General features: G+C 43.1%; 1 protein-coding gene across 2 annotated transcripts; it reads left to right on the top strand.

Annotated features, from left to right (window-relative positions):
- Window positions 1–1,182: 1,182 nt before the first annotated feature.
- heatr1 (HEAT repeat containing 1) lies at window positions 1,183–24,415 on the top strand. Of its 2 annotated transcripts, none has more exons than XM_033611773.2 (45): window positions 1,183–1,296; window positions 2,426–2,584; window positions 2,674–2,890; window positions 4,368–4,509; window positions 5,029–5,130; window positions 5,235–5,375; window positions 5,619–5,830; window positions 6,001–6,134; window positions 6,266–6,353; window positions 6,685–6,786; window positions 7,119–7,236; window positions 7,357–7,464; window positions 8,562–8,660; window positions 8,794–8,882; window positions 8,974–9,170; window positions 9,478–9,599; window positions 10,525–10,734; window positions 11,126–11,300; window positions 11,388–11,536; window positions 11,683–11,875; window positions 11,974–12,146; window positions 12,573–12,737; window positions 12,839–13,081; window positions 14,075–14,206; window positions 14,367–14,470; window positions 14,665–14,811; window positions 14,986–15,104; window positions 15,207–15,328; window positions 16,203–16,331; window positions 16,438–16,662; window positions 16,910–17,039; window positions 17,362–17,540; window positions 17,723–17,775; window positions 17,872–17,995; window positions 19,033–19,173; window positions 19,266–19,570; window positions 19,695–19,845; window positions 19,936–20,106; window positions 20,447–20,581; window positions 21,227–21,331; window positions 21,433–21,595; window positions 22,289–22,434; window positions 22,673–22,831; window positions 23,093–23,201; window positions 24,188–24,415. In XM_033611773.2, the coding sequence occupies exons 2-45, from the start codon at window positions 2,443–2,445 to the stop codon at window positions 24,274–24,276; spliced, it is 6,459 nt and encodes a 2,152-aa protein (XP_033467664.2). In that variant the 5' UTR covers window positions 1,183–1,296; window positions 2,426–2,442; the 3' UTR covers window positions 24,277–24,415. The 2 variants fall into 2 exon arrangements, with proteins under 2 accessions (XP_033467664.2, XP_033467663.2); XM_033611772.2 differs by having other exon boundaries at window positions 8,559–8,660.
- The last annotated feature ends 220 nt before the right edge of the window (window positions 24,416–24,635 follow it).

The raw sequence follows: 24,635 nt of genomic DNA, 5'->3' as shown, positions 1-24,635 counted from the left end.
GATCTGGATCCTCCTGGGCGCCTCCTGTTAGAGGTGTTCTGGGCACGTCCCACTGGTAGGAGACCCTGGGGCAGACCCAGAACACACTGGAGGGATTATATATCTCATCTGGTTTGGGAACACCTTGGGGTCTGGAAAGTGTTGCTGGGGAGAGGGACGTCTAGGGTGCTTTGCTCAGCCTGCTGCCCCCGCGACCCGGTCCCGCATAAGTGGATGAAAATGGATGGATGGAGGTCAAAGGTCAGTGTGACCTCACAAAACATATTTTTTGCCATAACTCAAGAATTCACACACTATTTCTGACAAAACGTGACACGAATGTCTAACAGGATGAAATAATGAACGTCAAAAGGTAAATGGTCAGCTTGACTGTGACATCATCATTTTTAACGTCATATCTCAGGAACAGAAGGGGAGACATTTGGTCAGATACTGAATTGGTGACTCTGATCTTGAAACTGTGCTGATTGTATAGATCTTCTGTGTGTGAAGCATCCATGTTTTCACTGACATGGATGGAGACTGTCAGAGACACTGGGCTGGTGGGCGGGGTCATACAACCACGGAGAGGTAATTCTGGTTTAGATTTAGTTTGATAATGATGTTGACAAAATGTATGGTCATAAAACTGAACTTACACTCTAAAGAATAATGTACTGGTTTAACTTTAAAAAATTAAAGTAACAATTTCCATGCATCTTTTCAAGTAGTTCCATTATCAAGTCAGTCCTCTAAGTCTTTTATCATCTGACAAATTCATTTAGTTTAGTACAACCAATATGATTCTTTCTGACCTCGAAAAGCGTAAGTAAACCAACTTAATATTTATCCAAACGTTGTATTGATATTTAGCGGTTAAAATATTTTATGCAAGATATCATAACTTATTCATTTTAATTAATAAGTTGTCAAGCGACTAAAACATGTTAATGAAACAAACATATTTTTTTACGCTGAAAAACGTATTTATTTTAAGCATTATTCACTGATATAACCCCATGAATTATTTTTATTTTTTTAATGATACAATTGCGTTGTTTTCCTGAAAGATTTTTTTTAACATAATTAATAATTAATATTTTTTGTAATATTATTATTTTTAATAGTTTTTTTTATAAATATCTGCTGTGATAAAAACTGTCTGTATTATGTTCTCTCGTTTTATTAAAATACTAAAATAAGATATTCGGGTCAAGTCCCGCCTTACTGTGCTGTGATTGGCTCAGCGTGACGTGCCCCGGAAGAGGAATCATCCACAACGTGCACCCATGTGTTTGTCGGAGTTACAGAAAACAGGTCAGCGTTTCTTATTTTCATTATATCATTTTATTTCCTACATTATTTATAATATTATGACATTGTTCTGGTGTGTTTGAGTTCACGTTCGTTGGTCGCGAGACATTTTGTTTTCGTTACTGAGCTCAGAAGCCGCTAAGTTAGCTTAACTAGCTAGCATGTGTTGTAGCAAAACAGTAGCGCTAATCTAGTTTAACTAGTTGATGTAAAATGAACTAGTTGTGTAAATACAGTATAAAAAGACTTTCCTCTGGCTGCAGTCACCACACTGGATCATTATCTGAGTGATACCGCACTCAACGGGGTCGTTTTCTTGTGTGGGATTTATCTACGTGCCAAACTCCCTTGGAAAAACTGCAGTTTTAATGTTTTCCTGCCTTTTAGAAAGAGCAGGTTCTGCACAGAAGTGTTCTAAAAGCTGTTTCGTATTCACAAATATCCACTTTTCAAATCGGCTATAGCAAATTATAATAATTACTTGATGAAGTGTCTTTTGCTTCCTATTTTAGGGAGCGTGTCCCGCTCACCACGGTGCTGTAAAGGTTATTAAAGCATTAAGTTGACATGCCAAAGTTCCCAGAGGATTATGATTCATATTAAAGTAAAGTGGGGATCATTAGGTTATAATAGCAACCAGGAACCCTAATGGTACCAACCTCTCAGAGGAGCCTTTAAATCTTCGTTTTAACCAGCAGTTTGGCCTGATGTGATCTGCACCAGAGTCAGTTCATGTTAAACACATTGATTTAAAGTTTGAGTCCCACACTGTGAAGTGACCGAAGCAGCGTTTTGTTTCAGGACAGCTGAAGAATAATAGAGAGATTTGGTAATAACATGTTGACTGTCATTCATTGGCAAACCTCCTGGATCATGCGCAATAAATCAGAGGAGCTCTCCTAACTTCAGTGTGTACTTTCTATTCTCTTCGGCAATCTCAAGTTAAATTGGGTTTATTTAAATTCTCATTCATGATAACAGACTTTCTTAAAGACTTCATTAGGACAAGTTGAAGCATCCTGAAGCCTTTAGGGTAACGTTGGGTTCAGGTGAAAGTAACAGGAAACAGACTTTAGTATATAAACAAAAGGCCAGAGAAATGTGAGAGTGACTTTTGTGTGTCCGTCATCAGATTAAGAAGCCGTCATCATGACGTCTTTGGCCCACCAACTGAAGAGGCTCGCGCTGCCTCAGAGCGACCCCAACCTACTGACACGCAGAGAGGTCGCCTCGCTCCTCTTCGACCCCAAAGATGCTGCTTCCATGGACAGAAGCACCTTCTACGCCCTCGGTGAGTCCTGGACAGGTTCCCAAATGGCCAGCAGATGACTCCCACACATGTTGTGGTAAAACCTTACTGTCTGTCCTCTTCGTCTTCAGGCTGCACAGGGCTTGAGGAGCTGCTGGGAATCGAACCAGCCTTCCTGGAGTTCCAGGACACACTGTTCAGCCGGGCCTCGATGACCCTGGAGCGCAGTGTCCAGTCCAAAGAGGTCAACGAGAAGCTGGACGCCGGCATCTCGCTCTTCCTCACCCGCCTCTGCCCGTACTTCCTCCTCAAACCGGCCCACAAGTGCATCGAGTGGCTGGTCCACCGGTACGCATCTTAACGTCTTGCAGTATCACCACACCTCATTCTAACTGATATCTGTGACAGGTCTGATCCTGTCAGATTAATATTCATATATTTCACTACTAAATTATGTTTATACTTCTTATCAGCCGGATGTGTCAGTGTCTGGGAAAAAAAAGTGATTTATCATAATGTATGAAAATTTGTGATATTTCAAGAAAAAAAATCAACATTACAACAAACGGCACTTTTAAAGACAAAAACAATGTAAATTAAAATGTTAAAATTGTTCTATGTCAAGTAACAGTCATAATGTTATAAGAAAATGTAAAAAAAATTCAAGTAAAAGTCAGTATTAAATAAAAAAAACTGCATGTTTTGAAATGTTACATGAAAGATTTTAATATATTAAATAAAAGTTACTTCATGGTTTTAACATTTTGAAGAAAACAAACGTAATATATTTTTTAAAATTCAATAATGTCAGAATTTTGTGTACAAAATTTATAATATTGTGAAAAAAAGTGAAAAAGTTGTGATGCATCAAAAAGATTTCACTATTTCGATAAGCTTTAATATGAAAAAGACAAAAATCCTAATATTTTCTTAAAAATGTAGCATTTGAAGTAAAAGTGTGACATTATGAAAAAATATATTTTTAGTGAAAATCAGTGACATGAAAAACTGCATATTTCTAGAACACAGTTCTCATTAAAAGATAGTTATATTACTTAAAAATATTAATATTTTGAATGAAAGTTATTATATAACACGACACAGTTGTAACATTTTGAGGAAAACGGATCTAATAGTTTTCTAAAAGTCAATATTTCAACATAGTCATAATATTTTGAGGCAAAAGTTGTAATATTGTGTGAAAAAGTCAAAATATTTGACAAAGATGTCACATTTTTAGAAAAAGAAAATTTGTAATTTGTCATAACGTATAAAAAATATTTCACAACATTTCAACATTTAGATAAAGTTGTAAAATTTAAAGACAAAATTTGCGTTTCGCTCCTTTTGTTGTTAAACATTCTTGAATAAACTTTGTGTCAATCCTGATATTCTAGTGTGCGCTGGAAGTTTTTGAACTCTTGACTGTGATTTATCCTGCACCAGCTGGCACCTAGAAGAAGCACTGCGCCGCTGTGCACAGGGATTTACTGTTTTTTTATAATAGAAAATGTATTAAAAAAGTATAAAAAATTTACATAAGAAATGTGATATTTTGAGGAAAGAATCAAAGGAGATAAAAACGTTTTAATATTTAAAGAAAAATCAATCATAATTTGAGAAAAACTTCAAGTAAAAGCTGTAATATAAGAAAAAAAAGCTGAAAGTGTTCAAAAATTTAGAGTTGGCATCAAATATCAGGTCATATTTTTCGCTCATTGTACGCTCATGTCAAAGTGCAGCATAACTGAACCTTCAGATGTCAGAAGGTGTGTTTCAGATCAGCACCTGTGTTGTCACATGATGTTGTCCTGTTGTGTTTCAGCTTCCACATCCAGCTGTATAACGTCGACAGCCTGTTGGCGTGCGCGCTGCCGTATCACGACACCAACGTGTTCGTCAGAGTCCTGCAGCTCCTCAAGATCAAAGACGCCACCAACCGCTGGAACTGGCTGCACGGCCTGCAGGTCTGAACGCTGCGGCACACTGACACTGTGTTTATTAGCCATGAGCGCTGTGGTCTAATGGGCATGTAGCTACTTCCATCTTTCAGATGATACGTCATGTTTGTAGTCGACCAATGAAGATGAGTTTACATATCACCTTGGGTTCGTCCTTCACCTTCTTAAAATGATCCCACACTTTGGATTTCCTGCCCGACATGTTATTAACTAGCCTGTGGAATAACTGCAGGTACCAGCCCTGGAAATTAACCTGACTCCTGTCTGACTGCTGAGCGTGGACACTTCCTGTGTCTGTCCTTTCAAAGTAAAGTCACACATGGTCCAGTTATAGAGGTTTGGATTTATTTTGACAAGACGCAGCTCCTGATAGAGTTTCACATTTTGTTCAGTTTTGACAGTGACCAATGAAATCTTGCCTTTCTGGTCGACTAACGTTTGGTCGACCATCAGGGGGCAGCCTTAGTGTTTCTGACCATGAATATTAAGTGCTTCCTGTAAACGCTGCTGCTGTTGTCTCCATAGAAACCAGGCGTGCCTCTGTCCAGAGGAACATTGATCACTCACTGCTACACAGACCTGAGCTTCATGGACTTCATCTGCACCATGGTCACCAAGGCCATCCAGGTGACATCATCACCATGACATCACACTCTGATGTACAAACAAACGACATAAGTCTCACACGTTTGCTTTGTTTTCTTCTTCTTCTTCTTCTTCTTCTTCTTCAGGCGTACTCAGGACACTCTGGCAGTTGCTCCCAGCTCAGAGTGATCTTCTCCTTCTACGCCTCCTCCATCGTCCCCGCTCTGGACGCTATGGACAAAGTGTCCGACGCCATCATTTCCAAACTGCTGCCTTACGTTCAGAAGGTAACCGACTCGCTCTGCGTCCGTTCACCACATTATCCGTGCTATTTGTGTGTCTCTAGACCACCTGTCGAAGGTCGATGAGGGTCGAGAGGATACACTAATGAGGCTTAACATTTAACCTTTAGGATCCGTGGCGTCTTTTGTTCAGTAAAGAAAGTGTTTTCAGTTCCAGTGCAGGAACTCAGCTGTCATGTATGTAAGCATTTTAACCAAGGCTCGGCTCTGATGATGTCATCACTGCAGGGTCTGAAGTCGTCTCTGACGGACTACAAAGCCGCCACGTACATGATTGTGTGCCAGCTGGCGGTGAAGGTGGTGATGGAGGCGAGTCTGGTCGACACGCTCGCTGTGCACGTCAGCAAATCTCTGCTCAAAGAGCCCGTGTTGGCCAAGGAGGGTGTGGGCTGCCTCATCGTGCTGCTGCAGAACCAGAAGGAGGGCGCTGCCGGGCCCAGGTAGGATTGGACACGCCCACCTCAGGTGTCAGTTTATCTGATCTGAGGCTGGAATCTGTTTGTTTGTTTGTTTAGTGTGACATTAAGATGAGCGATTATTGTTATTATTTTCCCAACTTGGATCCGTGATGAGAACCTGTCCGTCCTCTCACGTTTGTGTTCTCCCTCAGAGCGTTTGGCCGTCTGAGCTCGATGCCTACGCTGGTGTCAACACTGCAGGCGATGGCGGCGAGTCATGATGTCAGCCCTCTGCTGCGCTACCTGCTGCCTCACCTGATCCACGCCGTGTTCACCTGCAGCTCAGGTGTGTTCAAACTGTCTCTCTGTGTGATGTGGAGTAATAAGAGTGGAATCATTTCCATCATAACATTGAGACGTTGTGTGATGTGTGAAGAGAAGCTCAGGGCTGAGTTTACCTGTTGTTCTGTGTCTCAGGTGAGACGCAGCCAGACAAGGTCGGCATGTTGGAGTCCATCCTGCAGTCTGTCCCTCTGACCAAAGGCCTGGACCAAACTGTGGCTCAGTAAACTCAATTCTTAATTGATTCATCACAACTTCTTAACAATTGAGTTTGACTGGAGGACTTAAAGCTGCTGATAAATATTATTATTATTATTATTATTATTATTAGTTTGTTTTATATTTTCAGTGTGCAGTGGTTTCTTTGTGCTGCATGTCCCACCACTAAAACATAGAAAAAATAAAATGAAACTTTATTCATTCAGAGGGAAGTTGTTGTGTGACAGCTGCATTAAAAAGTGGACTCTGCTGAGACGATGTAAAAACACAGGCTGCACATTTTGGAACAGAAACTCTTCATGACAGATGTTTGTGTTGCTGTGTTGCTCCTGCAGTTTGCTGTTGGACGAGTACCTGAGTCAGACTGAACTCTCTGCTGAAAACCTGTCTGCCCTCGACTGCCGTCTTCTTCCTCTGGTTCGACTGTTCGAGTCCAGGTGAGTCTGTGTGACGGAGATCGCCTCCACAGTTTACCTGATTTATTGTTGTTTTACTGTTAAATCTTAACAAGATGAAGGAAGCAAAGCAATGTACAAAACATAAATTAACCACATAAAAAAATCAATATCAGTTTAAGTGAGCGCTATATTTAGAATATTTTCACCCCTTTACCTTGCCATCAGCATTATTTGGTTTATGTGGCAGTGCTCCTGCCTGCTTCTCCAAACTGGGGGCGTGCCGACTGACATCTACTGTACGATTCCACTTCAACACACCCGAACTATCCCTTTAATGTGAGACTCATTGGCTGTGTCTTGTCCTCCATCAGATACTGTGGAGCTCTGGACGGTGTCCTCGCAGGTCATGTGACCGACGTCAGCAACCCTGAGCAGAAACATCTTTTCCACCAGTTCCTCTCTTTGTCCATGAGCAGTGGAAAACACCGGGTACACCACATTATTGTATTATCAGTATATAAAAATGACAGCATTCAGCAGTGAAAGTTAAAGTCTTACAGTGTTTGTCTTCTGTATAAATATTTTAAATTAATGTCTTTCTGTGTGCAGATTATGGGAGACTCAGACACGTCGTTGTTGCTCAGTCTGAAACACCCGCTGCCTTCCGTGAGAGTGTCAGCTGTGGAGCACCTGATGGACATTGTTACCTCCGGGCAGGTACGCCAGCAGATTTCACTTCCTGTTTCCAGACAGTTCAGGGAAAGTTAGAAACACTGGGGGCAGATGTCTCTGCTACATATAACCAAAATCAATGTTGATTTATTGTGATATTTTTCACTATATGGCATGATGAACTTACTTATGGTGTACCTCAAGGCTCGAATCTGGGTCCCATGCTTTTCTCTGTAGACCCTTTAAGGGCCGATGTTACAATGAGGTAATTTTTTCCACCTCATCAGAAACTGGAGCGGGATTAAGAGGAATATTGGATTTCTCTGGAACGCTAACTTTTTAGCACATTAGCTAACGTTAGCTTCCATAGCAAAACAAACTGTGTCGTCATCCTTTGTAAGATTGGCTTCCTGTGACATCATCCATCCACTGAGTGAGAGCATACAGGTCGGCCAGTCTGGTCCCGTTGGTCAGGGTTTACTTATTCGAGTAACACTGGCGGTCCCGGAGAGTGAGTGACCTGACATGGTGCGTTGGTAAATTCAGTCTGACGCTCTACACTAAAATGAGAGCCCTGTTGGTGGAAGAAACGCAGCGTTATATTTCTACATGAATGAACCAGCGGTTAAGTTAATCACACATTTCACTCCGCTCGGCGCTCTGCTGCTCCATCTCCACAGACAGAGTGTCCAGAGTGCGCTCTGCCACTCTGAGAGTGCGCTGCTCTGGATAACCCAACGCTACATTCAAACAGCGCTCCCAATTTATCAACGGTCCAGTTTGTGTCAGAGTGCGCTCCAAGACAACAGAACTTATTAGCTAGCACTAGCAAATGTCTGTGGAGAATTGTTTTGCTTCCAGCTAAGCCCCGCCCACCAAAACACATCATGCTGTTTACTAACAGTTAAAGGGTCGATTTATAGGCTCCTCCTTATTATAAACATAATGTGTGTGTTCATTTCTGTGCTGATGATAGTACCACATCTTGGGGCAAGATTATCCCCCAAAGAGAAGACAAATAATAATGATAATAAAATTAACTTTATTCATTTTAACTTCACCTTTTTTGCATCAACACTTTGCACCAAAGAGAAAACCACCTTCTTCTTCTAACGTCCTCTCCTGGTGTTTCTCCTCAGCAGCAGCAGAGTTTGGACGAAGACTTCCTGAAAGAGGCCGTCATGGACCGCCTGAAGGAAGACGTGCCGGAGGTCGTGGCTGCTGCCCTCAAGGTCCTTGAGGTGAGAGAGATGCTTTAACAAGTGTCATGGTGGTGGATGTGCGGGAGTGGAGGCTGCAGCACCCCCTACAGACCAGTCAGCACGGTGCGTTTTAAAGGAGCAGACAGGTGATGGTGTGCTGTTGTTGTTTCAGCTGCTGTTTGATGTGTTGGACCCTGAAGACACTGTGTCCTGTTTACTGTCACTGCTGCACAGAGTGGATCCGTCGGTGGCAGAGCACTGGTCAGTGAACCAAACACATCTTTATTGATATTGCACCTTGCTAGTTTTAATTGTCTTTATATTGTAACAGTGTGTCTGTGTTCCCCTGCAGGCTCCCAGTGCTGACAGAGGCGGTGCGTTTACTGTCTGACCCCCGGCTGGGAAAGGGGGACGCTGAGCTGCTGCAGAGGGCGGGCTGGAGGCTGCTGCCCTTCCTTGTGATCACTTCCTCACAGCTCCGCCTCGCCTCTTGCATCGCCCGATCCTCCATCATCACCCAACATCCGCTCACACTTAACTGGGCTCAAGGTAACGAGAAGAACCACTTCACTAAAAAGAACTTGTGAGCATTTAGACTTGTGTGGTGGTGTGTCTGTGTCACTCTGTAGTTACACCTCCACAACACTAGTTGGCGGTGAAGGTTTCTGTGAAGTGCTGTAAAGTTTAGTTGATTCAAAACACACATTAAACACACATTAAACACACTGTACAATATCAATAATGTGAGTTAAGATTTGTCCCTCGTAGTATCAGAAACTAAAGCTCACTGATTAACATTTCTCAGCCGGTTGATCAGGTTCGTTTGTGACTAACAGTGTTTGATGTGTCCACACAGAGCTGGACAAGGTGATGAAGAGGAGCTCTGAGTCCGACTTCATAGGTTTGGCCAACGAGCGTCTCGTCACCACGTTGACCACAAACCTGACAAACATGGAGCACTTCTCCAAACGAGACGCTGTGAGTTGTTACTTGAAATGTTTTTCAAACCCACAGGTTCCAACTGAAGATCTGTAAAAACACAAATATAGAGTTTCATCAGTTTTTCCTCAAACAGCTGCTCGCTGTAGTTTTTATCAAACACACTGGAGGAAATAGTGACTTTTTGGGGCTATTTCCAGCTTCTTTATTTATTTTATTGTATTAATTCCCTCATTATTTATTTTTGTATTTAATTTCTCATTTTTTAATCATTTTTAACTATATGTATTTTGCATTTATTTTTATTTTTTATTTTTAAATTTAGTTATATTTTTTTTAGTTAATTCGTATGCATTTATTTTTTTTTAAGTATATTTTTTAAAAAAAGTATTCATTTTTTCATTGTTTAAATTTTGTTTATTCATTTTTTAAATGTATTTTTTTTAATGTATTTAAATGTATTCTTTTTTTAAAAAATATAAATAATTTCCTTTAGAATTTCTCTCCCTGTTAATTTCCCCAAACTTATTTTGTCTTTTTTTTAATAGTCTTTATTTGTCAGAATTACAGTCTTACAGTAGTTGGGTTACTTCTCATAGAAACAAAAGAAAAGGAAAGTTCAAGTGTCAAATAAAGTTTCAGTAGCTACTGTACGTCCCTCACAGCCCACCCCACGATCCCAACATCTCAAATAACAAAAACTTACAAAATAATAATAAAGTAGATATGACAACAATATAAATAATAACACATACATAACACGAGGGGAAAAAACGACTTAAAGGAAATAAAACTTGGTTTGGTTCAGGAGTTCCTAGAAAAGATATATTTCTTTCTTCTTTTTCCCTTTTCTATTCTGTCTTTTAATCATTTTTATTTCTTATCTTATTCTCGTCCTCTGCAGAACATCAAGGAACACAACTGTGTGTAAATGCTGTGTCTCTGTGTGTTTTGTGTTCATCAGCTGGAGAAGCTGGCTCTGTGTGTGGAGCAGCAGCGGGGCTCCGGCCTCAGATGGAGGGCCTCCTTCCTGGTGCTGACTCGGACTCTTCTTCTCGGCCTTGGCGAGCTGAGCGAGACCCAGCACCTGCTCACCGCTCAGCGGGTCTACATGCTGCTGGAGACGCCCCTGCTGGAGGTCATCAGGGACACCGCCGGTGGTGCTGGTGCTCAGGTCAGACGAGATGAAGACAAAAGCTCAAACATTTAATAATAAAACACATGAAGACAGAAACTGTGACTGACCGAAAGAAAACTGATCTGGAAAAGGAATTTGATTTAATACAAACTTTTGATTTGCACTCATTTAAAATTTTATTTGACTTCTGACATCATCATGTTTTAACGTCATATCTCAGGAACAGAAGGGGAGACATTTGGTCAGATACTGAATATATGAATAAACTGAATAATCTTGAAACTGTGCTGATTGTATAGATCTACTGTGTGTGAAACATCCATGTTTTCACTGACATGGATGGAGACTGTCAGAGACACTGGACTGGTGGGCGGAGTCATACAACCACGGGGAGGTAATTCTGTTTTTTTTCTCTGTGTTTTAACAGGAAGCCGAGCACCGTGTCGCTGCCCCGTCCTCCTTCTCTGAAGCCCTGACTGTGTACCTGAGCAGGTGCGAGCAGCAGCCAGGTGACCAGCTGGACAGAGAGTTCAGCTTCGTCCTGATCGCGCTGCTCAGAGACTTCATCTCCTCCCTCAGGTGTCCTGATGCCTCCTTCAAAGGTGAGTTCCCCTCCTGACGTGTGACGGCTGTGGGTTCACCTGCAGAGACACTCAGTGTGTTGTGTGTGTGTGTGCGTGTGTGTTCAGGTGAGGTGTGGTGGAACCCGGAGAAGCTGGATACAAACACCTGCTGTTACCTGGGGCTCACCTGCCGCCTCTTCAGTGTCATCATGAGCGGCGCCGGCGAGGGTCCGGCAGCTGGCTGCTTCAGAGACTTAATGAAGCTGCTCATCCAGGTATGAGGTCACTTCCTGTTGACTGACGGCGATGGCTGTGAGTCAGCAGTAACTTTTTTTACTTTAAAGAAAGAATGTGAGAAAAATATGTTCATTCACTTTCTGGACTCACAACAAGAAATCACCGTCCTCTTCATCTCTTCCAGGTTCACCTGAGCGAGCCGTCGATGCTCTTCCGCTTCCTGTGCGTGCTGTGGGGTTACAGCAGTAACCATGGAGACCAGCTGGACATGAAGGTGGGCGCCATCCTGCAGACTCAGGCTCTGTACATGGGCCGAGCTCTGCTGAGCGCCCAGTCGACCACCACGCTGCAGGAGCTGGTCGCTGCAGACTCACCTGGTGAGAACATTTAGTTCCAACATTTAGCAACATGCTAACATGCTAAGCTAAGATGGTACTCATCATAACATCATACCTGCTCCGTCTGTCTCTCTCAGTGGTCCCGTCGTTGCTCTGCTGCCTCACCTCGCCGGTTCGGGAGGTGCGGAGGGCGGCCCTCGGTGCTCTGCAGAGCCTATCAGGAGCCGACACTTCTCCCTTCCAGCCAATCATGGAGAAGCTTCTGAAGACCTCAGAGGAGATCACTGCTGACCCGTCATACCTGAGCCAGGTGAGACGCTGAGTCATCGACACTGAGTCAGACAAGCCAGAGCAGTCAGTGACTTATAATTCTATGAGACAAATATTCAAGAGGTGAGCACGTAGTCTAACGTCACGTTCAGACTGCACGACATTTCGTCTGTTCTGACAGTCGCTGTGTCATAAAATCTTGCCGTGACTTTGCCGACAGACATGACAGACCACACGTTGGTCCACGACCAATCATAGCTGGTCTTTCAGGATGTGTGTGATGTCATCAAGTTATTCTCCTTCTATTTTTTTTTAATTATTATTATAATTATTATTATTTCAGTCACTGTGTCTGTTCATGTTCCAGCCAAACTGTTATTGTAGTAATGCAAAAAGTGTCACCAGTTCGGTGGAGCTACATTTTAAGTACCACATGCAAACTTTCCTCTCGGTGTGAACCCTGCAGGCCCTCGGCGTGCTTCATGAGGAGTGTGTGTCTGTGAAAGCCAAGACGCAGCAGAAGAAGCTTCAGGCGTCGATGCAGCAGCTGCTGCAGAGCGTTCAGACTCCCTGCTGCCCATCATACACCGCCGGCTGCCTGCTGCGAGCACTAAGCAATGTCAACGGACAGGTGAGGGCAGGAACACACCTGCACACTTACATCTTATCAGAACAAATGAACCACATGTCATTTCATTATGTGGATTTGGTATCTTCTCCTCCACCTCTCAGTCCGTTCTGTCCGAGCTGCTTCCTGTTCTGGATCGCCTCCTGGAGCAGAGCGGCCCAGACACCCCCACCCTGCTGCGGGCCGAGGCCCAGCTGATGCACCTTGTCCTGGGGAAATACAACGAGGCGTCGGCCCCCCTGCTGGCCGAAAACCAGAACTGTCTGGATCTGTTTATCAGAGCTCTGAGGACCTCGGCACAGCCACGCCCCGACATGCCCAGCTGCCAGATCATCGCTCTGGAACAGGTCAGGATAACCTCAACCTGGGGTTAAAAACAAAATCAGGGTTAATGTGGGATTAAATCAGGGTTAACAACAGGGTTAAATGTGGGATTAAATCAGGGTTAACAACAGGGTTAAATGTGGGATTAAATTTGTAGGATTTGTAAAGCAGGAATTGAATCATGGTTAAAACAGGGTTAAACCAAGGATTAAATTGGGGTTAAAACAGGGTTAATATGGGATTAGATTAGGGTTAAACCAGGGTCAAAAACAAGGTTAAAGCAGGCATTAAAATAGGGTTAAAAACAGGGTTAAATCTGGGATTAAATCAAGGTCAGTGCAGGGTTAACCAGGGATTAAATTAGTGTTAAAAACCGGTTAAATTCTGGGATTAAATCAGGTTTAAAAGCAGTGTTTAATTAGGGTTAAACCAGGATTAAAAACAGGTATAAACCAGCAATTAAATCAGGGTAAAAAACGCGGTTAAAACAGTGTTAATCAGTGAATCAGGGTCAAATCAGAGTTAAAAACAAGGTTAGACCAGGTTTAAAAATAGGTTTATACCAGGGATTAAATCAGGGATAAAATCAGGGATAAAAATAGGGTAAAACTGGAGGGAAAAACTACATTTAAGATATAAAAACTGTTTTAAAACAAGGAATGAAGAGAGGGTAAAACTGATGAAAATGATAAACCTTCAGCAACCAGGGTTGAAACTGAGGATGCGACAGGGACATCCAGCTTTACACAAAATATTAATCTTAATATAAACTATGGTAAGACGAGGAACATGCCAGATATTAACTGTGGTTAAAACTTAAACTACACTGTGAAGAAACCAGCGTTAAAACTTATTTTAAAACCAGGATTAACTGATATAAATCTAAGTTTAAAGGATGATCCCACAGTCTCTGCAGACGGCCACACTGGGACTGTTTGTCCTGTAAGGTGTGTTTCTGTACTGAAGGTTTAAAGATACTACTTGTGTCATCGTCTCTCTTTATTGTCTCTCTGCAGATCACGAAGCCGTTCTTCTCGGCCCTCGGAGACGAGACTGTGCAGCAGAAGCTGCTGTCGGTGATGTTTGACGTGCTGGTGGAGAGCAGGAGTCCTCTGGTGACCAACACCATCAGCAGCGTCTTTAAAGGGGTGAGACAACTGATAAATCCTGACTCAACTAATCTGTGACTTAAACAGGAACTTTAAGAGCTTCGTCTGTTCCTGCGTCCTTCTGATGAGTGTTGATCTAAAAACACGACTTCTTGGCAGTTAGTTTGTGACAGCAGTCCTCTAACTTTCTCTGTGACAGATCGCAGTTGATGGTCAGCTGGTGGCCAATGAGCTCGCTCCGCCAGAGAAACCCAAAGTGAGCGTGACGGTGCAGCAGACCCGTCGCAGCAGAATGAGTCTGAGGTGACGTTCATTTCTAACATGTGCTGTTTTATTTACTCACAGAGTTTAAAGTTCATCTGTCAGATCTGTGTCATTAAAGTTTGAAAAGACCTCATATCATGACCTCCGTCAATACAAACACTGACTCAAGGTAGCACCAGCTTCTGTGTGTGTTTGAGACAAAAGAGACATTGTGAAGTTGTTTCCCTGATCAGGAAGCCTCAGGAGGGCGGTGATGCTGGTCCAGAGGGGGGCGCTGTGTCGTGGCAGAGAGTCACTCTGATCCTGGAGCTGCTGCAGCACAAGAAGAAGCTGAAGAGAGCCCAGACGCTGGTGCCGGTTCTGTTCTCTCTGCTCGCCAGGTAAATGCTCAGGAGTCTGATGTGTGTTTGTGTCCTCGGGAGTCTGATGTGTGTTTGTGTCCTCAGGAGTCTGATGTGTGTTTGTGTCCTCGGGAGTCTGATGTGTGTTTGTGTCCTCAGGAGTCTGATGTGTGTTTGTGTCCTCAGGAGTCTGATGTGTGTTTGTGTCCTCAGGAGTCTGGAGTCAAGTCCTGGGGATCAGACCAACATGGAGTACACCAAACAGCTGCTGCTCAGCTGTCTGCTCAACGTCTGTCACAAGCTGTCTCCTGACGGGGGAGCTGTGGGACCCGGTAGGTCACAGAGGGAGGACAGATCCACCACAGAAGAAGAAATAAACATTACTGATCACTGTTTACTAACTGAGACTCTCCCTGATATGATCTCCTCTGCAGACGTCCTGGATGAAGATAAATTCAGTGTGGAGCTGGTGGTTCAGTGCATCAGAACATCTGACATGCCGCAGACTCACCACCACGCTCTGCTGCTGCTGGGTGCCGCTGCCACCATCTTCCCTGTGAGTGAACAAGTGGGCAGTCTCCTGTGTGTGAGATTAAAAGCACAAGAACCAAACAAACAGACAAGCTAATAGTTTAATCTGTTAATCTGAGCTAACATCATGTGATGATCTGAGTGAACATCATGTGATAATCTGAGCTAACATCGTGTGATAATCTGAGCTAACATCATGTGATAATCTGAGCTAACATGTGATAATCTGAGCTAACATCGTGTGATAATCTGAGCTAACATCGTGTGATAATCTGAGCTAACATCGTGTGATAATCTGAGCAAACATCGTGTGGTAATCTGAGCTAACGTTGTGTGATAATCTGAGCGAACATCGTGTGATAATCTGAGCGAACATCGTGTGATAATCTGAGCTAACATCGTGTGATAATCTGAGCTAACATCATGTGATAATCTGAGCGAACATCGTGTGATAATCTGAGCTAACATCGTGTGATAATCTGAGCTAACATCATATGATAATCTGAACTAACGTGATAATCTGAGCTAACGTGTGATCATCTGAGGAAACATCGTGTGGTAATCTGAGCTAACGTTGTGTGATAATCTGAGCTAACATTGTGTGATAATCTGAGCGAACATCGTGTGATAATCTGAGCTAACACCGTGTGATAATCTGAGCTAACATCATGTGATAATCTGAGCTAACATCATGTGATAGTCTGAGTGAACATCATGTGATAATCTGAGCTAACATCATGTGATAATCTGAGTTATGTGATAATCTGAGCTAACGTGTGATAATCTGAGCTAACATCATGTGATAATCTGAGCTAACACCATGTGATAATCTGAGCTAACACCATGTGATAATCTGAGTGAACATCATGTGATAATCTGCTCTGTGTCTGACCCTCCAGGAGAAAGTCCTGCACAACATCATGCCCATCTTCACCTTCATGGGAGCCAACATCATGCGTCTGGACGACGCCTACAGCTTCAGAGTCATTGACAAGACGCTGCAGATGGTCATACCTGCTCTGATTCAGGTGAGACCGACAGTTCAAGGGTTCCATCCCATAATATTCAGTAAAGAGTGGACAAACAAGTACATGATTTGATGTGACCCCTCTCTTCATCACGTCTCCTCCTCAGGCCCACCAGCTCTCTGATGGCACCTCTTCGACTCGAGTGGTCGCTGTGGTGACGAGGATCATGCACGTGTTTGCCGATGCTCTTCCGCACGTGCCCGACCACCGGCGGCTGCCCGTCCTCCAACAGCTGGTGACCACGCTGGGCCCCGCCCACTTCCTCTGGGTCCTGATGCTCCTGCTGTTCAAGCTGCACGCCACACAGACGGCCAGCTCCGTCAGCGAGAAGGTGAGTGGCAACACCAAACCCTTTCAGTACAGGACAGTAAATTTAAGGTGTGCGGATGGATTCACGCCATCAACTCATGCATTGAGTAACATAACACGATCGATATAAACTGGGTCTAAATTTATATCTGGCTTAAAATATATTGATATAGGGGTTCAAAGCAAATTAATGTTTTGGCGTCGATTGATCCTGCAGCAGTGAATGAAACCAGTGTTTCTGTCAGCATCATGTGTGTGTGTGTTCTTAGGATGCAGCTCTGGAGAAAGACGTGGACTTCTGGATCTCTCTCTGCTGTCAGTTCGAGGTGACCGACCAGCTCACCTCCCTCATCAACATCCTGGACTTCCTGCTGCAGCTTCCTGATGACAAAGACAACGGTGAGATGTTCTTCACATCATCAGCACATCAGACAGTCAGTAGATGGCGGTCGGCACGGCCCCAGTTTGGAGAACCAGGCAGGAGTAGCAGTGTAGCGTTGTGCTTTATTAATTATATGATACATTTAGATTATTTTCACCACTCTACCTTCAGACAGTCATTTCCTGCGGGAAACTGAAGCTGTTTTCAAAGCCAGACTCCACTGAGAAAAGTGTAAAAGTTGCCGAACTGTGACTTTAAAATATCAGAACAAAGAAGACTCCCAGTAGCCACAGTAAAGTCTCAGTGTATTTGACCCTGGATGTTTCCTGTCCTCTGCAGCTCCAGTGAAGCGCTCCGTCGGCCGGCGAGGAGCCAAGAAGGAGGAGACGGAGGAGGAGAAGGTGGAGGATCTGATCTTCAGCGTGGAGGCTCACAGCAGCAAAGAGCTGAGACACTTCAAGTTCCTCTGCGTCTCCTTCATGGCTCAGCTGCTCGGCTCGGCCAGCTTCATCGGGAAGGTGAGCGACGTCAAAAACGAGAGAGAGACGTTCTGTGACGTTTCAGAAAGAGCAGGGAAATGACCAAGACCAAGAAGTGTGATCACGTCACACTGATTTCAGCCTCTTCACTGTCTTCCACGTCTCTCCTAAAAATGAACTTCTATCTGAAAGCATTTCCTGATTTTGATTTTTGATTTCAGGTTGCTGACGGAGGTGATGCAGTCGATGAGTCTCTGCAGCAGCTGCAGCAGAGGTGAGTTTCTCCTCAACCAAACTTTAAACAGAGTCTCCACATGCAGTAGCAGGTGGACACGATCACACTGATTGATTGATTGATTGATTGTTTCAGGCTGCTGGAGGAGATCCTGCGTTACATCCACAGCGTCGCTCGCTGTGTGGAGGAAAACGCAGACAAACCCACCGCCAAGTTCTGGAGAGTTCTGCTCAATAAAGCCTACGATGTTCTGGACAAGGTAAATATAGCACAGTCAGCATGAACAGTGACTGCAGGTGTTTATTATAGTGTCTTACCTGTAACTGCAGAGACACACTTTCAGCAGTGTCGTTTTTATCCCTCCGTGCCGGAGATAGCTGCGGCTGTCTGTCTGTCTGTCCCATCCTTGTGAACACGATATCTCAAAAACACCTTGAAGGAATTTCTTAAGATTTGGCACAAACATCCACTTGGATTCAAAGATAAACTGTTTAGATTTTGGTGTTCAAGTGTCAAAGGTCAAGGCTGCTGTGACCTCATCTGTCTCATTCTTGTGATTGCAATATCTCAAGAAGCTCGAGTGATTTTTTTTTTTTTTTGTAAAATTTGGCACAAATGTTGTCATGGACTCAACGATGAACTGATATTTTGGTTGTCATAGGTCAAGGTCTCAGGAATTTCTCTGAAATTCTCAGGAATGAGATATCTCAAGAACGACTTGAGAGACTGTCTTTAAATTTGGCACAAATATTCATTTGGACTCAAATTTAAGGGTTAGAGGTCAAGGTCGCTGTGATCTTGCATCCCTCTCATTCTTGTGAACACAGTATCTCGAACAGCTTGAGCGAATCTCTTCACATTTGGCACTAGTTTTCACTTGGACTCAACAATGAACCGATTGGATTTTGGTGGTCAATGGTCAAGGTCATTGTGACCTTGCTTCTGTCTCATTCTCATAAACACAATATCTCAAGGACACCTCAAGGAATTTATTTAAGTTTGGCACAAACCTCCACTTGGACTTAAGAACAAACTGATTAGAATTTAGCGGTCAAAGGTCACTGTGACCTTACAAAATATATTCGGATCTGGTTGTTTTGGGGCACACCTGAGTGTGATTGCTGTGTTCACACCTACACAAACGAACCACACTGAGGGGGCAAACGTACTTGAGTTCAAGACAAACTTGAGTTGCGTGCGGAGGTGTACAACCGCAGGGTGGTAGTTGTAGTGATTTTATTGACAGTGTGTAAAAACACAACAAACCCTTTGTTATCGTTGTCTTCTGTTGCCCAGGTAAACTCCTTATTGCCCACGGATACCTTCATCACAGTGATGAGGGGGCTGATGGGAAATCAGCTGGCGTCCGTCAGGAGGAAAGCCATGGAGCTGCTGAACAACAAACTGCAGCAGCGGACGCAGTGGGACCAACAACAGGTGACACGTCGTTCATTCATTCCTCTCGTCTCATCATGTTCAACTCTTCGGTTCTTCTTCGTTGGTTCATAGAGTCTCTCTCTGTGTCTCAGGTCATGGTGCTGTTACAGCTGACTGGCGACCTCCTGAGCATTGTGGGTAAAAGTCACAGTAAGGTGACGGAGGCAGAGCAGGACGCGGAGCAGGCCATCAACCGGCAGACGGCGCTCTACAGCCTCAAGCTGCTCTGTCGCAGCTTCGGCTCCGACCACCAGGAGGCGTTCGTCCCCGTCCTGCTGCAGACGGTGGACATCGTCACGGCAACAGAGGAGGAGAAGAATGTGACAAGCAGCGCGCTGCTCTGCATCGCCGAGGTGGTCAGCACGCTTAAGGCCCTCGCCATCCCACAGTTACCAAGGTAACCAACCGGAAATACTTCAGAATTTTACTGCAGTTAAAATATGTAACCAGCACACTGGAGTCAAATCTTTAATATTTTTACTTATTACCATCAAAAATCTGCTGTCTGTCGTGTGGCGCAGGTTGATGCCAGCGGTGCTGCACGTGCTGACCGACAGGAAGGAGCTGCTGACCAATGAGATCTACCTGCTGAGCGCCGTCACCGCCCTCCAACGTGTCACTGAGACGCTGCCGCACTTCATCAGCCCGTACCTGCAGGACACCACGTCACAGGTCCGTCACCTGAGTGATGAGCAACACAAACTCCTAATATTCACACATAAACGTGTGGAGAATAAAGTCTGACACTTCCTGTTCCTGCAGGTCTGTCGGCTGACTCGACTGGCAGAGATTTCCTCGTCTTCGTCCACGGCCGCCGCTCAGCTGTCCACACGTCTCGCCTCCCTCAGGAGCACCCTCGCCACCAAGCTGCCCCCCAGGGTCCTACTGCCCACCGTCACCAGGTGCTACAGCAGCATGGTGCTCGACAGGAAGGTGGGACACTTCAAGTTTTCTCTGCTGCTCCCGTTTAACGACAGATTCATCTCATTTTATGGACACGAATTTGCACAAATAATTATTTTCAAAACCTTTATAAAATCAAACAATACGAGAAAACTCAGTGTTTTCTCCTCTGAATTCAGTCACCACTCAGATTCAGATTCAAACAGCTTTATTAATCTCACCAGGGGCATTTTGTTAGTTTGGACAGCTTGCCTTGCACACATACTATAACATACAGTAACACGTGGAGTTACCCATTCTGTAGTATGGGTGTTTTAAACACGCCCACACTGTCTGACGTTGACGGCTGACGGCGTGTGTTTCCCTGCAGGGTCAGCTGGGGGCGCTGATGAGCATCCTGAAGGAACACATCAGTCACATGGAGAAAGAGCAGCTCAGCTTCCACCAATCAGAGCTCACCTCCTTCTTCCTCACCGCCCTGGACTTCCGTGCCGAGCACTGTCAGGTCAGTCGGATGTTTCTTCCTTTTTATTGTTGTTGTTGTTTATTCAAACTTGCTGCTCAGATTCTCACTAATGGTACACACTTCAGTAAAAAAGAAAAAAAAAATCAGCGTCATCAGGATCTGTTTTTATTTATTTATGTCAAACAGTAGAAGAAGAGTCAAAGGCACAATTAAATTAAATTGAATTGAATTAAATTATTTGATTTTGTTTTGTTTTACCTTGTTTTATTTATTTATTTAATATTTATTTTATGTTTTTGTTTTACTTCATTTTATTTAAATTAATATATAAATTGTCTGTGTTTATTTTATTATTCTTTGACTTTTATTTTATTTTTTTAATTATGTAAATTTTCTTTATTTTAGTAGATTTTATTGTATTTAATTTTTTGTATTTTGTATTTTTTGTTATATTTTTCACAACTTAATTCAGTTTTATTGTTTTTAATTGATTTTTTTATAGTTTTTTTTTTTTTTTAAATCCACGTAGTTTACATTCATGTTTACTCGTGAGCAGTCTTCTTGTTCTTCTTCTTCTTGTTCTTCTTCTTCTTCTTGTTCTTCTTCTATTGCTGCACATGTTGAGGTGTAAAACTGCAGAAGGAACCTTTAAATCACAGCTGACTCTTTACTTCCTGTCTTCAGGGCGATCTGCAGAAAACACTGGAGATCGAAGGCCGTGTGATCGACTGTCTGCTCGCCATGGTGATGAAGCTGTCTGAGGTCACGTTCAGGCCGCTCTTCTTCAAGGTAACGTCACTTTAGTTCTGTCGTCACAGCGTTTCCACCAGCTGACGGTCGATCCATGGTTTGATCCGTGATGTCGTTGTTGTTGTTGTTTGTTCCTGCAGCTGTTAGACTGGAGTAAATCAGGCAGCAAAGAGCGCCTGCTGACTTTCTACCGCCTGTCGGACTTCATCGCAGAGAGACTCAAAGGACTCTTCGTCCTGTTCGCAGGAAACCTGGTGAAACCTTTCGCTGATCTGCTGCGACAGACGAACCGTTCCGACACAGGTGAGACAAAATATTTTACTCTAAAATGTTTTATTCTTTTTAATTTTATTTTATTATTAATATTTTATTTTTGGTTTTATTTGATTTTACCTGTTTCTTTTTTTTTTACTTTATTTTATTTTATTAATATTACATTTTACTTTGCTTTATTATATTTAATTATACTTTATTGTGTCTAAAATTAATTTATTTAATTTAATTAAATTTTGTTTTTCTTTCTTTTCATTTGTTTTACATTATTTAATTTTAATTAACTTTATTTGTTTTTTCCTGCTTTAAATATTTGTTTTTTATTTTATTAAAATTATTTTTTACTTTGCTTTATTTTAATTATACTCTATTTGACTATTTTATTTTATTTTTGTATTCTATTTCATGCTAAGATATTTTACTTCATTTAATTTATTGTGTTAGACTTTATTGTATTTAATTTACGTTGTTATATTTTACATTACTTTATTTAATTCAACTTAAATATGTATCATTGGACTTTATTTTGATTCCTTTATTTAACTTTAATTAAATTGACTTAATTTTATTTAACTTCACTTTGTTTTTTGTTTTACTTTATTTAATTTTAATCACATTTAACTTCATTTTATTTTTATTTTACTTTATTTAGGTTTAATTAAATGTGTAACCCATTTAAATTAACTTCTTTTAATTTTTTATTGATGATGTGTCTCTATTCAGATGAATTCCTGTTTGACAGCGAGGAGAAGATCAGTCAGCTGCTCCTCTTCATCCTCGACTGTCTCCACAAGATCTTCCTTTATGATACGCACAGGTTCCTCAGCAAAGAGCGAGCCGACGCCCTGCTGAGCCCGCTGCTCGACCAGGTCACACCTCACACACACACACACACACACACACACACACACACACACCTGTCTCACACACTTTGGGGAGGAGGGAAAGTTGAAGTATTTTCTTTTGCTGATTTTCTGTAAATGTGTTTAGAGTTTGTGCTGCGTTTGGATGGAGACCTGACTATGGACTCACCTATCTGTCTGTCTCCGTCTGTCTCTCTGTCTGTCCTCCATCTGTGTGTCTGTGTGTCTGTCTGTCTGTCTGCAGCTGGAGAACACAGTGGGTGGGGAGCAGGTGTACCAGCAGAGGGTGACTCAGCACCTGGTCCCCTGTGTGGGTCAGTTCTCTGTGGCGATGGCTGACGACTCTCAGTGGAAAACTCTCAACTACCAGATCCTCCTGAAGACCCGACACCCCGACTCCAAGGTACACACGCACACACACACACACACACACACACACACACACACACACAAACACACACACACACCTCAGTTACCTCTGTAGATCTGTGTCACAGTCAAACGTTTACTGCAGTGAACATCTGAATGTTTTCTCCACCACTGTTGATGTGGGCTGATATTAATATGTAAAAATGCCTCTTCCTCCTCCTCCTCTTCGTCCTCACTTCCTACCTCCAATTCCTTTTTACTTTCTCCTCCTCTTCCTCTTCTTCCTCCTCCTCAGGTGCGCTTCTCCTCCCTGTTGATGCTGATGGAGCTGGCGTCTAAATTGAAGGAAAACTACGTGGTGCTGCTGCCGGAGACCATCCCCTTCCTGGCTGAACTGATGGAGGGTGAGGACGGACACACACACACACACACACACACAGAGGCTGAACACATGTCGCAGTTTTTGTGCCCTCAGATCTTTTTCTGTCTTATATGTAGAAGAAACACTCAAAAGTAAGAGTGCTGCCATCACTGCACTCACGTGTTCCCAAGTGTTTGTTCTTCAGTGCGCCATGGTTGAGCTCTGACATAAACAAAGTCCAACTTTTGGAGCACATCAGTGTGCACCACATTGGCCCAAGTAGCACTGAGTGCCCGACCTCGCATTTTCCAGGTGGTTAAAGCTGCAGCGTGTCCAACCCTCATACTTCCTGCGATTAGTCGTCCAAACGATTAAACGTCCGCCCCCTCCGCTAGTTGGCACCAAAAATATTAGTTGGTTAAACCAATTAGTGTTTCATTCATGTACAAGGCTGCATAACTGTCATGCAGCTGCCCGCCACTAGTGGGTGCTACAGAGCTGTCAGACAGCAGTCCCCCTCCCCGCGGTAATGCTCCAGTAGACTGGAGTTTTAAACTGGAGAGATGTCCTCTCACAAAACCAGCGCGGTTTGGCAGCACTTTGATCTAGAAAATGAATTCAGCAGCAATGAATCTTTTTGAGACGTTATATTATTAGTTAACTTTAAGTGAGTTGTTGTCAGATAATGTGCAGGTTCACGTTCATACCGCACGGCGCAAAGTGTCTTCTACTTCAGCAGTGTTTAAAATCCAACATGGTCGTTGAAGATTGTGATTAAAGGCTTCAAAGGGCTCTGAATGCACACAATGTTTTTGGGACAATGTTTCAAATACTTAACAATAAATTGTGCTAAATTTGACTGTTTTCGGAGTGTTTTCGCTTTTTAGACCTGTCGACGAGTCTTCATTAAAATTTTTGTTTAGTCGCCAAAACATTCCGATAAAATGTAGGATTAAGTATCACATTATTATATGTGATGGTAGTAATATATCGTGTGTGTGTGTGTGTGTGTGTGTGTGTTTGTTTCAGATGAGTGTGAGGAGGTGGAGCAGCAGGTGCAGAAGGTTGTTCAGGAGATGGAGAACATCCTGGGAGAACCGCTACAGAGCTACTTCTAACATGTACACACAGTAACCACACACAGCAGGTGTGACGTTAAACTTGTAAACATCACGACGAGTCCGTCGGCCTGATCTGATGTGAAATTTGTACTTTTTTACTCATGTGTAAAGAAAATAAACATCTTTCTTTGTTGAAGTGTTTGTGTTTAATGTTTTGTATGAAGAACTTGTGTGCTCGTGTACGTTTCCATCTCAACACACACACCGGGTTCTTGTGTGTCAGACGCTGGAATAAAGTTATTTCAGGGTTTATATGGAGTGGTCAGAGGTCAAAGGTCACATAGAAGGGGTGCGGTGCTGCCAAACCTTGAGGACACCATTCAGGTTTCCCTAATATGTTCACTTCAGTATTTAAG

Source organism: Epinephelus lanceolatus, chromosome 21 (genome assembly GCF_041903045.1).
Source record: "Epinephelus lanceolatus isolate andai-2023 chromosome 21, ASM4190304v1, whole genome shotgun sequence".
Lineage (NCBI taxonomy): Eukaryota > Metazoa > Chordata > Actinopteri > Perciformes > Serranidae > Epinephelus > Epinephelus lanceolatus.
This window is presented reverse-complemented; position numbering and strand designations above follow the sequence as displayed.

Excerpts from the sequence above, each read along its gene's own strand:
- heatr1 (XM_033611772.2), top strand. The coding sequence starts at position 2,443 with ATGACGTCTTTGGCCCACCAACTGAAGAGGCTCGCGCTGCCTCAGAGC. Across the intron at positions 17,776-17,871 it reads CTGCAGCAGCTGCAGCAGAG|GCTGCTGGAGGAGATCCTGC; the intron begins GTGAGTTTCTCC and ends TGATTGTTTCAG. Across the intron at positions 21,332-21,432 it reads TCAGGCCGCTCTTCTTCAAG|CTGTTAGACTGGAGTAAATC; the intron begins GTAACGTCACTT and ends TTGTTCCTGCAG.